Source organism: Patagioenas fasciata, chromosome 4 (assembly GCF_037038585.1).
Source record: "Patagioenas fasciata isolate bPatFas1 chromosome 4, bPatFas1.hap1, whole genome shotgun sequence".
NCBI classification, from domain to species: domain Eukaryota; kingdom Metazoa; phylum Chordata; class Aves; order Columbiformes; family Columbidae; genus Patagioenas; species Patagioenas fasciata.
Window position 1 is genome coordinate 78,241,766 of NC_092523.1, and position 16,457 is coordinate 78,258,222.

At 43.7% G+C, this 16,457-nt stretch overlaps 2 protein-coding genes across 9 annotated transcripts in view; one reads left to right on the forward strand and one right to left on the reverse strand.

Annotated features, from left to right (window-relative positions):
* UNC5C (unc-5 netrin receptor C) overlaps positions 1–9,592 on the forward strand; it is a 229,656-nt gene extending 220,064 nt beyond the window's left edge. For both annotated transcript variants that reach the window (XM_065836227.2, XM_065836228.2), the window contains 4 exons: positions 84–233; positions 460–624; positions 2,858–3,036; positions 3,171–9,592. In XM_065836227.2, the coding sequence (XP_065692299.2) occupies positions 84–233; positions 460–624; positions 2,858–3,036; positions 3,171–3,336 (660 nt within the window). In that variant the 3' untranslated portion in view covers positions 3,337–9,592. The remainder of the gene's footprint in view (positions 1–83; positions 234–459; positions 625–2,857; positions 3,037–3,170) is intronic.
* Positions 9,593–13,944: 4,352 nt separating this feature from the next.
* The window catches only part of BMPR1B (bone morphogenetic protein receptor type 1B), a 203,302-nt gene continuing 200,789 nt past the window's right edge, over positions 13,945–16,457 (reverse strand). For all 7 annotated transcript variants that reach the window (XM_065837456.2, XM_071808249.1, XM_071808250.1 and 4 more), the window contains 2 exons: positions 15,574–15,704; positions 13,945–14,933 (listed from right to left, as the gene is read on the reverse strand). In XM_065837456.2, the coding sequence (XP_065693528.1) occupies positions 14,808–14,933; positions 15,574–15,704 (257 nt within the window). In that variant the 3' untranslated portion in view covers positions 13,945–14,807. The remainder of the gene's footprint in view (positions 14,934–15,573; positions 15,705–16,457) is intronic.

Consider the following 16,457-nt stretch of genomic DNA (forward strand, 5'->3'; position numbering starts at 1 on the left):
CAGTCAGTCTTGAGGACTCAGAAGACCAGTGTGCTGTCTCGATGAAACCTAACTGCTTTCTTCTTGTTCTCACCACCCTTCAGGAGGTCCTCCAGCTGGAGCGGCAGATGGGCGGGCAGCTTTTGGAGGAACCCAAAGCTTTGCATTTTAAGGGAAGCACCCATAATCTCCGCCTGTCCATTCATGACATTGCCCACTCTCTCTGGAAGAGCAAACTGCTGGCTAAATACCAGGTGAGCAGCACAAACCATTCACATTGGATCCGAGCAGTGAGGTTTAACACAGAGGTGTTTAAAAAACACCCAGTGCCAGGCCAAAGTGCCATGGACCTTTATTCCCAGGACCATCTTCAGTGACAGTAGCACAGAGCTCACAGTCTGAGGTCAGCATCCACACCCTGGTCCTGCATCCCTCCCTCCCTCCCATTCCTCCCTCACTATACTATTTTTTCTCTGGCAGGAGATTCCCTTTTACCACATCTGGAGTGGATGTCAGAGGAACCTACACTGCACCTTCACGCTGGAAAGGTTCAGCCTGAATACCCTGGAGCTGGTGTGCAAACTCTGCGTGCGGCAGGTCGAAGGAGAAGGGCAGATCTTCCAGCTCAACTGCTCTGTCTCAGAGGTAAATGACATCAGTTCATGTATCTAGCTGACCGCAGAAATATGGCAGGGCTGAGGAGGTGTATCCTTTCCCATTGCTATCTGCTTAGTGCTTCCCATTTTCCTCCTGACCACTGGGATGGACAAAAGAGATGGATTAAGTTGTTGCTTTGTATCTCCTGTTGCATTTTCCCTTAGTTTCTCCCATCTCTAAGGGAGCATCCCCCCTTCAAGGGGGGGTGAAGGGCAGCTGTTGTCTCCCTTCAAGTCCCACCTTCTTGTGTCTATGTGGAGGAGCTCTTTGCCTACCAGTCCCTAATGCATTTCGCAAAGCACTCCATGGTCCTGTTTCCTGGAAGTCCACAAGGCCATCAGGCCAAACATTTCCCTGGAGAGGGTGGAAAGAGAAGAGAAAAATGTCATCCCCATATGTTTGCATGAGCCACTTCACTCATTCCATGTAATAACTGCTGTACAGGAGGGAATATCAGATGTTCTAGCTGCAACAGTTTTTTCTCCTCAGATTTTGCTACTGCTACAAATCCTGACTATTACATTTGACATTTTTTTTCTTTTGATGGTTGACATTTTCCAGTAGAAAAATGATCATAAGTTTCAGAACATCTTTGCTCATGCTACGCAGCACCTAAAGAATTTTCACTCCTTGGGGCAGTCAAGCTTAGGGCTGAGACCCAGCGACATGTTTAGGTGTGAAGTGGCATTGACTTCAGTGAATGTGCTGGTGGCTTTTGTGCCTGGTACATTGAGCAGCTGTGAAGAGCAGGCTCTCAGGCAGCAATCACTGCTGGGGAAGGGGAAGAGCTGGGAAACCACAGGCAGAAGTTACTTGCGCTGTAAAGCCCTGATGGTTTGCACCATTACCCATAACATCTGCTTGGTTATCGGGTGTAAAGTTACATATTCAGCTGGGGACTACACAGCATTAAAGACAGATGGTAAAACAAGTATCATAAACAATTATTGTAATAAGTGCTGCATTGAGGTAATCTCTAATTTAACCTCTCAGAGAAGAGAAAGAACTGAGAGTAACTTTAATGAAATGCAAGTATACACTATAATCATCTTCAGCTGCTTGTGTGTAATAGGGCCTGGTAATGGATTCAGAGAAAACAGGATAATATTCTTGTCTTGTGTTGTGATCCCATCCATCAGGGATGAATAGAAAGAGGGAATAATACCACAGTTATCAAGGTTGTCTGCTGCAAAATTGCTCCTCCTGGTTGATAAGTTTCTGAGCCCAAATGAGGGGCAGGAGGACCTTGGACTGCTAAGGGCTGGTACACAGGGTTGTGTCAACTTTGTTACGCAAAATACCACCAAACTTAAACTCTTCGTTGCTGGATCTGCCCCTCTGCCTCAGTCACCCTGTGGTAAAAACACAACAAGAGAGTTTCCTGCATCCTCCCTTTATGGGCTTTCTTTTTTGTCCCCTGTAAAGGATGTAAAACTGCTGCAGATTAAACTGCCTTATTCTGGGTTTATACAGTGTCTTCCCCGGGACTTCAAAAAACACAAATGCAGTGAGTGCCAAACGTGCGCATTTGTGAGGCAAGAGGAAGAGTGTGGTAAAGGTCTCCCACTGTTTGTTTTTGAAGCCCTCTTTTTATCTCCTGCTGTCGGTCCTCACCCAAAAGAGCCCCAGAGCACGGCCATGGGTCCTTCTGCAGCAGCCCTGGGGGGGTATCTGCCTGCAATGCAAAAAAAATTAAGGTGTGGATCAAAAGCGGAGGCAAAAGAGGTTTAATTTGGAGAGTACAGGTGCTTCCAGAGTGATATCAGTGGTATGAGCCTGGTGCTGGCTCTATTTTACATAGGGGGCTTGAGGGGGCTGTGGGGAAGGGGCTCCTGCTGGGCAAGTTGGGAAAGCTCAGTTCTGCCCTAGTAGTACCAATTTGCTCTAACACGTGTCAAACTGCCTAATCTTTCATCATTCCACTAAGTGATTAATTAGGCTGGGCTCAATGTGTCCAGCCTTAGTAGTCTTCAGCCTCAAAAACTACCAAACTCTGCTGTCTACTTGGAGTTGTTTAGAAATATTCCTCTTTTTCAGCTTGATTAGCAGAGGGCTGCTCCCCTCTAATGCAAATAAAAGCACTGATTCTCAGAGTGCAGACATCTACAGTCGTCCCTGCACTCAGTAACAAAACTGCTGGTTTTGTTTGTTTGGGGTTTTGTCAGTGTCGGTTGTTTGTTTAATTTATTGTTTGTTTGTTTTTCTTCCTTTCCAACCTCAGGAACCTACTGGCATCGATTACCCTCCCATGGACTCCGCAGACACCGTCACCACCATAGTAGGGCCCAGCGCTTTCAGCATCCCCCTCCCCATCAGGCAGAAGCTTTGCAGCAGCCTGGACGCCCCCCAGACCAGGGGCCATGACTGGAGGATGCTGGCCCACAAACTCAAACTGGACAGGTGAGTGGGGCTGCCTATGTGTCCTTGGCTGTCCAAAAGAGTCCTGGGGAAGACGAGTGACAGCAGGTATTGTATAACTTCAGATAGCCTTCATATAGCTCAAAAAAAACAAGTGTCCTTTTGTCTCGTTGCAGGTACCTCAATTATTTTGCTACGAAATCAAGTCCCACTGGGGTGATCCTGGATCTCTGGGAAGCCCAGAATTTCCCTGACGGCAACCTGAGCATGCTGGCAGCGGTTCTTGAAGAAATGGGAAGACATGAAACTGTTGTTTCTTTGGCAGCAGAAGGGAATTACTGATGCAGCCCTGGCGTGAACAGGAAGGACAGACACAGGGAGCGGTAATGCCCTGTTATTACAAACGAGAATTGAAATGAAAACCCAGACCAATGAGTTACACAAGAGACATTTCAGAGAAGAAAGCAAGCAAGCAAACAAAAAAAAAGTATCCAGCCCTGACCTTCACATGTGCTCTCCTTGTACATTACCACAGGATCTAAAAGAAATCCTGCAAAGTTGTACCTTGAAAATATAAATCAACCTAATGTTCCTCTCGGCTTGGCTGTACACTGCTTGGTACAGGATTTTACAGTTTCCTAGGAAACGCTTTTTATTGCTATCCAGATATATGGATAAACTTTCTTAACAATCCCAGTTTCTATGGATGTTGTTTACATCAAATTCTGGACAGGGGTAAAGAGACTGTCCATGGCTCTTTATATTTTTTCTTTAAAGCCATTCTAGACAAGGGTATGGACAGTTGGTTGTGACTATTTCAGCTTATTGGTTTCTGGTGAATTCAGATTTTGGCTACAATTCCGCACATTGATTGTCTCACAATGATGCTCCTGTCATAGTTCTGTTTCCTAGACCTACATGTGAAAAGAAAAAAAAAAAAAGAAAGAAAAAAAAGAAAAAGAAAGAAAAGAAAAATAAAATCAGAGTTTAAGAGGTATGCATCTGGAAAGCAGGTACTCTGGGTGCTAAGCAGGAACACACGTAACATCCCCTTCCTTCCCCGGGCCAGTCCCATGGAACCCATGTGAACAGCTCTAGGACAGCGGGGAATGTAAGACTGGAGTTAATTTTCAATTCACAGTGTAACAACACCCTTCCCACCCTTTCTGATATGAGTATTTAGGGGAGGTGAAAAAGAGAAACCCAGAAAAAAAATAAAAAGAGAAGTTGCTATGATAATTATTTACTAATTAGTATCTAGTGCAAGGATTATAATTATAATTATTATTATTATTACCATTATTACTTTATTTCTATTTTTGTCAGCAGCAGAATGGATTATTCCCATTTTTATGGAACCTGTTGTCCCCTTCCTGAAGGTCTTCTAAGACACGTCCCCCTCTATGCTATCTGTTCTTCCCTCCTCCAGCCATCACACTCTTCCTCCAGAGTCCCCTGCTAGCCCACAGCGGTTGCACAACTCCTGTTAGCTTTGCTGTGCTTCGTGCCTGATGCAAAGGTCTTAGAAGCTGACGATGCTCTGCTGATGTCACTGATCTACATCCGCACAGGATCCAACCCAGCACCCCTTCCTGGGATGGTCTGTGCCACCTTGGTGCCTCCAGGTTGCTCCAAGCAGCCATGATATCCCAGGGTGGCTGCGAACCAGTGACAGCCTCCTAGTCCAAACCCATGTAGTTCACTGGTTCGGGAAGTGTGTGGAGGCACTGATGTTGACCACCTGAATTGTGCATCCAAGGTGCACCACCATATGTCTTGGTTTGCTTTGCAGCTTCCATTAGCTTCTCATGGAGCTGCAGGTACTTTCTTATCGAACCTGCCTCCTCCTGTAATGTTTGTGGTGGTCAGGGCTGCTGGGGTCACCTGCTGGGTGAGATGTGCTCATTGGATCTCTGCTGCTCTTCCCAAGCGTGTTGCAACCAGGGAAGCCTCTGCTGCATGGACCAGGGTAGAGCACAGACTGGTGAAGCTAAAATTCCAGCTCCCTCCACTGCTGCCGCCCGGTCCTCGCTGCCTGACCGGGGGGACATTTGTCCCTCTTGGCCACTGCAAACAGGTGAATTTGGGAACTTGGCAAAAGGAGCGAATGCTTGCTTTTTTGGTTGTCCATGCAAACCCATTTCAGTCTCTGCTCAGTGAAAAGTCTGACTCTTTGGCAAGTCAGCACATAGGGTTGCAGTAGTTTTACTGCCGGGCTTGTCTGTCCTCTACATCTGGTGCAAAAAAGCCCCTTTTTTCCCCTGCCCATCCACTCCAGGTTTTCAGCCAGGCCCTGGTTATTGCTGTTGTGCACACAAATGCCCCCACTCACACTCATATTCCTGTTCCATGTGTTTCCTTGTTGGCTTGTTTTCTTTTGTCTTACTGTTTTTGTTTTTCCCCAAGGCTTTCTGGATTGCACCTTTAAAGGTAACTTTGAAAATGTCATTGGTCAAAATGAAAGGAAAATTTCATCTGACCTTTTTCCCATTTGACATTTCCATAGGCTTGGGAGCTTTTGTTTTAAGTTTTCAGCTCCCTGACACCAGCAGGGTTTTAATTGACTGCTGGGCGGTGATCACCAAGCACTCCCTTCCTTGTAAGAGGTAACTTGGCAGTTTGCAAACCAACATTTCAAACAAAACAGGAGACTAGAAGACATACATTTTAACTTTCAATATCTGCCTGCATTTTGCCTACAAAAGCCCCACCTTCTCTGAATGCTGAGATGCCAAGGACATCCTTTCCACAACCAACCATCTTCTTTTGCACTTTGGGGGTCTAATGCAGCCCACTGCAATGCTAATGGAAATCTTGCTTTCAACTTCAGGAGGCTTCGACTGGGGCTTCCAGCACTGCCCTTCTCCATACATTATTTTACTCACCTTGGAGCTCTGAAATGGCTCTTAAAAGATAGGTCTCAGCTATTTTCCTTCCTGTGCTATCTTCAGGTGTAGGCAGCTGTATTTAGTTTGTGCTGCTTCACCCTTCCCACGCATACTTCTTGCTGACTCCTCTTCCAAAGCGGGTGTAGAAGCTGAACTGTCCTTCAGCCCCTCGTCCACTTGGGCTCAGTCTTTGTTAACCAATGCCAGGACTCACTGGTACTCCCAGCTCCAGGCTTTTGCAGCTGGGCAGCCTGTATACCCTTCTCACAGGGGCTTTGCCAGAAAGTGTCTCATACTTGTCTCTATCACTATGAGTCGATGCTCCTTTTGCCACCTCTGACCTAGTCCCCAATGCCTCCTTCAAGAAAAACAGATGAGCAACTTTCTTAAAATATTTTGGGGCATTTTCCGTCTACAACATCCTGGTAAATGGGAGTTATTGAGAGGAAATGGCATGCTCTGGTTAAGAGGAGCACCCAGAGAGGTAGATGACCTTCAAGAACATCACTAGGGCAGCAGCATTGCCATCCCTAGGAGGCAGAGCTGCTCGTCTTTCATCCCAACTGCTCAAAGACCTTCTCTCTCTCAGTGCAATCACAGGCTGGATGGTTTCTCCATCCCCTTCTGCAGGGTCCCACTATGGTTCCGTGCAAGCTGCCCCAGCCCTGCAGGGCAGGGAGAAGGTACTGGGGACAGTGACAGGGACATTCCCTTTACAGAGCCACACTCGTCCCAGCAGCTTCATGCTCGTGCATTGCCGCTGCTGCTTGTGCAGCTCCCAACCTCACTTGACACTCCTCCTGCTTTAATTTTGCTCAGTTTTTTTCTTCTTTCCAGGGGTACTGAATTGGCAGAACATGTGGCTGGGGAAAGGGCTCTGGTGGTGGGCACCCCTCAGCATCCCCATCCTGCCGCCCCGAGGAGGGAGGGTGGGAAGCAAGGGCAGCCAGAACCGCTCGGGTTATTATTTTTGGTGGCGAAAAAAGCAGCAGCGGCTCTGCCTGGACTGCGTGGACACAGTGCCATCTCGTGGGGCTGAGCCCCAGCTCCAACACGCCACCGCTGCATCCCGCAGCATCACTCAGCCAAAGGCTTTCCCATGGGGCAGCTCTTGAAAACGGCAAACAAGTCTGGCAGACAACCGACTCTTCAGAGTTATTGTAAGATTTTATGTCAGGTAAGCACATCTACTTTAAAAAAAAAACAACAACAAAAAAAGCTGCAGGCTTCTTATCCTCCAGTTATTACTACTTTTTTTAAATGCTTATCCTTTTAGTTGTCCGCCTTTGGCTATGTGCTGTAGCAGTTTTGCTGCTCTTCACACCATCTCTTCATTACATGTTGATAGCTAGTGCTATAAATAATATAGATATTATATAAATATATATAAAATATCTACTGACTTCAAGGAAAATCTTTAATTTTCACACTATGGGAAGCAGTCTTTTTCACCTGATTTTTTTCTTCGGTCCCTCTTGTGTTGTGTCCTTGTAAAGGTGGCCGTCATTGTATAGGGTAGCTTTGGGTTTGATTTATTTTTCCTGCTTTTCTGATCACTCGCTGAACAGCGCTGTTTAACTGAATCTCAGAAGCTTTGAGGCAATGAGCATCTCTTGAGTCAAGATTTGCTTCCGTGGGAAACTGAGACTTTTTTTGTATCGCTGGCAGAAATGCAGACACTTTTAAATATGTTGGAGTCTGGGATGCCCACAGAGCAAAATGTGTCTGTTCCTTGGGTTTCGTGACATTTCTGTTGCTTACATATAGAATAAATGGATTTACATGCTGTAAGCCCGTCACTGTGGACAGTGTCCTAATGTCTTGTACTGCTACCTACAACAGCTTCTTTTTATTCTCCTTTTCTTCTTGTTTTGGGGTACATGGGGAAGGGAGGGGGGTGCCCTGACACCGTTGTATGCTCTAGCCAAGTAGTTACCACAGCTCTGAGGTTAATTTTAAGCAAGAGGATACTGTTGAGGTTGGTTGTGTTTGGGGGCGGGGTTGTTTGGTTGGTTTGGGGGTTTTTGTCTTTGTTTTTTTTGTGGTTGACTGGTTTGTTCGTTTCATTTTGGTTTTTTCTTAGTCTTGTGTCCAGGGCACTTTGTAAACTATTTTACTGAGCGTTCAGAAGTCTTTACAGGTATTACTTTGGCTCTCATCAGGCCATGAAGTAACTAATTGTTTGCAGGCTGGCTTTCTTAATATCAGGTGGTGCAAAGATGCAAGTGGTTTGTGAATGAAAAACCAAACCTTTGGCCCTTCTCCCGCGAGGACTCCAATGAGGTATTGACTTTCACTCACCACCACAATCCATTCCTAGCTCGTGTGTGAAACCTTGAGTTCATAAAATGAGCTGCACTGCAGATTTGTTAATGCTGAAGCGTGTATCTTGGACATTCTTTGAAGTGGGAATTTAACAGAAATGCAAAGTGTGTATGTGTATATATATATTTATATATACACACATACAGACAGACAGGAGAAAATAAGGACAACTACTGCTGGAGACTTTTAGCTCCAATATTAGTTGTGGACACCCTCTTATGACCAACTTTTGCTTGGGAAGGTGAAGGTCAAGCTTCAGTGCTGTATCATCACTGCAAGGTCAAATAGGCAGCATGTGAAGAGCAAGGAACTAGAGTTGGACTTGAACCAAAACCACAGAAATGAGTCCTCAAGTTTGGTAGGTCAAGCTCCTTGCTTAAAATAGAAATGTTTAGTTTATTTACTTACTTGTCCTTTAAAGCTGGCACCTGCTCCCTGAAATCTGAAAATCCCTTGATCTGAAAGTCCTTTGATAAGCTCTGCCTGTACAAAAACACAATGATAATCCAGAATTCCTGCAAACCTCCATCACTGAATAGATACTTTATATTTTCTCTGACGGTGGTTAAATATGTTTAATAGTGGTTCTACAAAGGAATTAATTGCTGCATGTGCTGTACCCTGGGCCTGCCCTTTTCTCTAATAGCATCCCATGCCATGGCATGCGAGAAACCGCTGGATGCCTGTGGCAAAGAGGGATGTCACCACACAGGGTCCCCCACAGGGGTGAGGTGGCACCTGGGGCCAGAATTCCCTCAAACCTAGTTAACATTGAGCGAGTCAATAACCTATTTTGAAGCAGGTGTTTTAACACAGCTGAGACAGAGAAGCTGTGGCATTACTGTTTCTGGCGCATCTGTGTGGTGGACTTTTTTGCTAATATGTTCTCAATATTGAAAAATTAAGAAAATTTAAAAAAAAAAAAAATTGAAGATGGAACCTTTGGTATCTTTCTAAAGCAAAGAAAGAGGACCCATAAGAAATGAAACATCTGTGCGAGACAGGTTGAGAGGGTTTGTTTCATTCCTCCCTCCCCTTCCCATGTCTCAGCTCTACCGGGGTTTGTGGGATTCAATTTCTTTGCTATTCAGATCTGGAGAAGTCTTTTGGTTTTTATTTCCCCATTGCTGTATCTTCTATGCAATTCCTTTTATAAAAAATGACTTACTACCAGAGAAGTGCTAGCCATTGCATTATTTGTATTGCTGTACAGTGGAGGTGTGGTTTACTAGTTCTGAGTGTGCCTCTTACCCCCCTCCCTTTTTCTCCTTCCCTCTGTTTGTAAATGCCTGCATTTATTCTGTCAGCCTGACATGTACAAAGTGTAAGAAAGAATTTTTAAACAGGTAATAAATTATATTTATAAGCAACTGGAAAAAAGTATATACCATTATCTTGTGTTCAATTGTTTAGTTCCTGGAAGTTTGGAAGGAAAGAAGAGTATTTTCTTTATTTTCTTTTCGAAAAAAAAAAATATATATCCACTCAAAAAAAGATGTATCTGCACATAAGAACTCCTCATGACATAGCTTCTCTCATAAGATACCATCCATGACATCCACACGTCCATGCAGGCTGTTTCATTGCACTTCAGAAATCCTCCTGCCTCTCCCTCCCCATGGGGTTTTACCCCCACAGCTACAGGAGGATTCACCCTGGGGTTTGTATTTCACAGCCGCAGCCAAAGATGGAGAAAAGGCTGCTCTCTCTGAGTCCTGCGACACTACCAGCTCCTTTAACACTCCCCACCCTTAGGACCATGGTGGGACAACTGTTCATTTTTAAAAAATTTTATGATTATCTTCTCTGTAATGGGAAGAGGCTGATTATGTATGAAAGAGAACTTGGAGGTATGACATGAAGAGATCTGTATCCCAGAGGATATGGGGCATAAGTCCTTCAGTGGTAACTCTGGCCACCCTGTGGTCCTGCAGCTAAAGAGAGCTGGGCTGCAGGCAGGGCTGGTTTCTGCAAAATTTAGATGCCCACTTTGGACACAGTCTTTGTTTTACATTCCCCAGTGTCTGTCTGCCTTTCCCTTTGCATACCTGGCTTCCACAGCAGACGAACTCTTTTCTGTCCATCCCACTATTCTCACACTATCTACATGTATTACCAAACATGAGTTTCCTTTGGTTTCTGACACCCCTCAGGGTCAGGTCTGCCACAGCCTGCAGTCTGCATCGGCAAAGAAGTTCCTCCTTATCTCCAGGGACTTTTCCTTCACTTCTAACTATTTTTCCTGAAGTGTCTGCTCTGATGTTTCTGCATTTGAAGGTGGGACTGCAGCTCTTGTTCCATGTGTTTCATGAGGAAGCCAAGCTCTGGTTTCAGCAGGGGACAGTCGTGCGACCCTTCCTTGAATGGAAGTGAACCAGTCCTGGAATCGCCTGCAGAAGATACAGGTAGCTAAAACCAAGGCTAGACAGTACCCATGTACCACCTAGCAAGGTGGAGAGGAAAGAAAATGAGAACAGAGCCTAGGACTGCCCCAAAAAGCCTAGGAAGTTGGGGGAAAAGCAAGCAGGACAGGAGGAATAGCTGCAGGAACACCGATCTCAGCAACGTGCTGGAGAATGTGCAGCACAGATGGGCCATGTTTTCAGCATCATGCAGCCGAAGGAGGCAGAAAAAGCCCCAAAACTATGATACACCAAGGAGAACACACAGCTTTATCACTTGGATATAGCCTGGCCAAGAGACTGTGGAGTTGCTGCTGGAGAATAACTGTGACACTCCACCGAGCACAGGTGGCCTGAGGCAAAGCAGAAAGGCTGTGGTAGTCAGCAGCAGGACAGAGCTCGAGGGAAAAACACTGTTTACACACTTGTCTCAAAGTAACTAGCAAGGTAATTACACGTTAGGAAACGCCGAGCTGAATGCTTCATCCTTAAACTGCAGAACAAGAGTGAGCTCAGGCCATAAATGCAAATACATACATATCTGTATGTATGTACACAGCTCCCCAGCATTAAGCAATGCCCCATTTCAGCTGATGGGATGTATGTAGGCTACAACTTTTTTCTCTCGAAGCACAGGGTTGGCAAATCTAGTTCAGTCTGTGCACAGATTGCCTCCTGCGCCTCTCGTGCTATTACAATAGTCGCAATTCATAAAGATGTGGGAGAAAGAAGGGCGGACGCTTCACAAAAATATTATGTGAATGCCAGATTTCTATGGATTTACATAATCAGCCACAACATGGGAGTGACTGCTTTATTAGTGATAACACTATTTTAATTGCTATTTCCCTCTTCACTGAGTTGTGAAAGGGGTGATGGTTTTCTATGCCAGGGGAAACATATGGAATATCTTGCTGTTTACTTGTTTGCTCAGAGGAAAAAGTCTTACCAAAACAAAAAAGGCACAGTCAAAATAATCTAAGCAGTGAAAAGAAAGCTAAAGGTGGCAACTTTCAAGCACATGTAAAGCAAATAGAAGTAAAAGCAATTTTTTTCATAGGGAGATGGAAACATTTTTATTTGGGGGAATGTTAAAACAACCATATACAATCAGAACAAATACAATGTAACAGTTTGTTCCCCAGGTTTTTAATTACAGTATTTACAGGTTTAGTAAGGCACTGGTTCTCAAAAAAGAACACAAATTGATTTCTTAGTCTTTACATTGTCAACCTTTCCTTTAACAGAAATAACTTTGTGCTAGAGAAAGGACAGCAGTTGCTAGATGGCATATCTCTTCCTTTTTGGGTAGGCTTGATTTTCCTTCTTTGTCCACTTCACTATGCCATCTTATCTATGCCAATAAGTCATTAAACTAAACTTCCTTCAGCAATTTATGTTTGAAAACTGTATTTCCAGGAAGCCACAATTATCTCCGCTCTGACTTCCACACCCTCATCAACATACATTGTGAAACTACCAAAATCTGGAATTGACATTAAAAGGCCACACCTGGCAAAATAAATGTACTAAGCTGTTGTCACTGTCCGTGCTGACACCATAATAATTACACATTGAGGGTTGCAGAAAAATAACCATTCAGGTGGTAACTCGAATGTCACAGTACGAGAACAAACTACTTCCGAGCTTGCTTTAGGTTGGTTTCTAGCCTTAAGAATATCCCTTTACAATCTCATCGATGACAGTGGGTAGGAAATTGGAGAGCAAAATCTGTCCTTTTAAGTCTAGGGAGAAAATGGGCAGGCACTGGTTATACAACTGCAGACCCTTTGCTTTCTCAGAGTGTGTCTCGCTTTATATATATATATATTTTTATTTTCTTATATAGCACCATTGCAGTGATTTGTCACTTATTCATTTTCATAAATAAATATTATGTTTTATTTAGTGCTTTATCATCTGTAATAGCTTACTCTTAATCCACATACTGGAGTTATTCCAGACTCCCAACTGAATATATATATATATATTCATATATATATATCTATCTAAAACACATAAACTTGAACATTTAACATACACACTATCATAACCTATCAACCAGTATCTCAGGATCTCTTTCTTTTGGACCAAAAAAAGGTAAGACTTGTTCAGAAAAACAGACAATGGCCCTTTTTCTCCTGTCCACCAGCTGGCAAAACACCTTCTGAAACATTTCTGGGGAAAGCCATCATAGTATTAAAAAACTAACACAAACTAACAAAACACAAATCACCTATTTGTGGAAAGTAGATGTGAAATACATCTGCTGTGCGACCGCTCACCCAGTCCCATCCGCTTCATCAGAGCCGAGAAACCCCAGTTTGTGTCCTGCTAACTCTCCAAAATCATCTTTTTGTATTGCTCAGTATTTTGGGGTGCAGAGAGGGAAAATGTATTGTATAAAAAGCCCTCTAATTAATGAAAATCCTCTTTTTAACACCGATAGTCATAGAGGTCTCGCTGGTTCTGGTGAACCTGCACATTTTTTTTCTGTTAGCTTGAAAGTCTAAAGCGGTAATTATTCCAACTAGAAATACCTTCAGGGAGCCATGAAGTTAAACCCCAATTGTATACCAATCTATCTACCACAAATAAATCAGTTTTCTCCAAAAAGGGAAAAAAGAAGTATTACAGAAATGCTGCGGCTAAATCCAGCATGGCAATTATTTCAGTTCTGAAATAGGCTTAGCATAATTAAAGCAGTATTTGTAAGGACTTTTAGTCCAAAATTAAACTGAGCATCACCTAGTGAAATAGGACAAAGGTGGAGGGGAAAAATATAAAAGAAGGGTAAAGAATGGTTTATCAGTAACTCCCATATAGCTCAGCTTGGATAATCTGACAGAGAACAGAGATCTTTCCAAAGAAAATACTTCACTGGGAATATTTAATCTCTCATTTCCTCTTCTGTATTATTAACATTGTAGCAATCACTGCACACCCAGGAGGGAGGAATGGGGAAATAGAGTTAAATGAGTTTCTCGTTGTTCTTCTCCCCCACAAGGAACCACGACACTACATGGCAGAGCCTGTCACTACAAGGCTTTAAAAAGGGGAACACAGATGATTTTTTAATTCCCAACTGTGGATGTAGATGAATATCTCACTTTCACACAGATGAAAGAGCAAGTTAATAATTTTTCCTCAGAAGGAACTTCCTCTTATCCAGTGGTTGCTTATGTAGGTCACAGCGATTTCAAATTTACCATGGAATCCAAATGTGGACCTCATTCCCACTCACACACAGAATACTTGATTTTGCAGGGTGGGGGAAAGAGAGGAAGAGAAAAAGAGAGAGGGGAGAGGGGAGAGGGGAGAGGGGAAAGGGGAAGGGAAGGGAAGGGAAGGGAAGGGAAGGGAAGGGAAGGGAAGGGAAGGGACATTTATTTACCATCATCCTAGTACCATGCCCATCAGATTTCTTGGAAACATGAAAAACTTCTTTAAACAAGCAAGTTGCACCAAACCATATTAATACAGCTCCCAATTATCTTAACCAAGGTATGAGCTCCACTGGGCCAGGCCACCCACAGGAACCCAGCCACCTGTGCTAATGATGCAGGGAGATAATTGGGCTCCATCTCTATATGGAGAGAACTGCTCCCATGTGTAGGTCTATGGAAAGTTGTTTCTGCAGGACGGTTTCCATTACAGCTCCTCTGAGCTTTACATACCCTCTGTCTATTATTTTTTTTTTTAAATGCTGGAGTGCAATAATCTCTTTATAAATGAAAAAATCACTTTGATTTCATTTTCAGCACAGTTTCTTCCATTTTTTTAATGTAACAATATACATCTTTTTTTTGCTTCTAACCAAAAGTTTTATTTTCATAAAATTTAAAGCAGTATCTTTTTAAACAATCAAAATAATAATAATAATAATAATAACAATAATAATAAAATAATAAGTGGCTTTCACAGAAAGCAACATGCATAATCTTAAACCAGTCACTAAAACTGTATTTCCCCATGTAAACAAGGGTAGACAAGCCTCTTCCGATCCTGTATGTCCAAATTCAGCTGATTTTGAGGAAGGTTCTCTGCTCCAAAGCTGTCAGATGAACTTACAGCTCTTATTAAACATGACTGCATTCTAGGTATTTATTAGCGAAGACTTTTGATAATCCTTCAGAACTTCTGCCTGCATGAGAAAGTCCCTTTCCCTGGCCCTTCAGCAGAGCTGCCTCTGAGGGAGTCAGAGTTTAATGTCCTGCGACTCTGACATTTTGGCAAGTGTTTTCTTGACCCGCAGGGCTGTGAGCCGGGAGGCGGGATTGTGAGCCCAACACTCCATCATCAGCTTCCCCATCTGCCGTAGGCACTGCGGAGAGAAAGCAGCGAATGATCAGTGCTCCTCTGTCCTATTGCATCTCAGTACCGTGACAGTGAAACTTAATATCCTGTGCTAATGTGAGCACAAAATCATGGTAAAATCATGTTTCCAAGCCTGCACGTCTCTGATCATAGAAAAGCTGTGTGCATTTCAATGAGATAGGAGATATCTCCTTCTTTTTTGAAAAAAATAAACCAAAAAGGTTGAAATTACAGCCCACGCATCAGTACATGTTGAGATAGCTGCCAGTAGACCAAGTACGCTGCCACTGCACTACACACTACAGAATAGTTTTTCTTTCAATATTTTTGGCTAGCTACTGATTTAATGCTATTAATGTTGAGAGCAGGAAGCTAAATGAGTGCAAGAAGAAAATGGAGAGATGAAGAAGGTGTGATCACAGCCTGCTATTGCTATGGGATCTGGTAAACAGGACATGAGAAACCCGCTTGCAAATGCCATAAGCTCCAGCCCCTGGGGCTCTGATATCTGAGAAGGTTGCCCTGTTACACCATGACTGGTGCTAGTACCCATGGTAAAGCTCCTCCTCACTCCAAATGATGTGGAATCAGGTCAACCTCCCTCTCTGTAATTAAAAACACAGGCTGCGTTTCAAAAGGGACGATACCTCATCACTGCTCCATCTGTTGGGAAATGAAGGGCGCAGTCTCTTTATGCACACAATCTCCCGCATGTCCTCGTATGAGGGGTCGCTGGGCACGAGGTCGTGGTATGGAAGCTGGTATTCCTCAACTATTCCTGAAAGAGGCAAATATTAATAGCTTCCCGACACCTGCAGAAGACACTTTACACCACCCTCTTCCCCTCTCATTTGGTGACAGCTTGACCATATTAACAATTTGATGCAGTTCTTCTTAAAATGACCTCACTGCCCTGGAAGTTTATTCCACAGTTGAGCTCCATTGCAACCATTACCATGTAAAAGATGGACCAGTTATCTTAATCCAAAAGCACAGTGACTTGCCAAGTGAGGCAGCTTCTACCACTACTGTCCAGTCCAGCAAAGTCTGATAAGTTGTCACAGAAAGAACTATTAGCCTAGGGCCCATATCAGAGTAATTACGTGGAGAATCAACCTTGAATTAGGTGTCTTCCTTCTCAGTGGACTTGTATATTAAAGGGCATTTCTGTGCCTGTTCAGAACATTGCAATGTACTCAGTAATGTGTACAGCTTGTGCACAGCAATGATGATGATGTTACAGATTTTTACACCGCATCATTGCAATACACTTTACCAGTTTGTGAACATGGGGATCACATTGCTCCACAGTGGAATTCATCTCCTCTAGCGTAAGCACGGAGTGAGCATTCAGCACAATAACGACAGGTTTTAAAGACCCATTCAGTCTGGTGAAGGGAGCGTAGAGCCAAGAGAGACACGCTCTACTGCTCTTACTTGCCACCAAAGCTGGCAGGTAACCACTGCCAAGCCATTTCTCTGCATTTAACTTTCCTCAGTGGCAAAATAGAAGTAATAACACCCATCATTT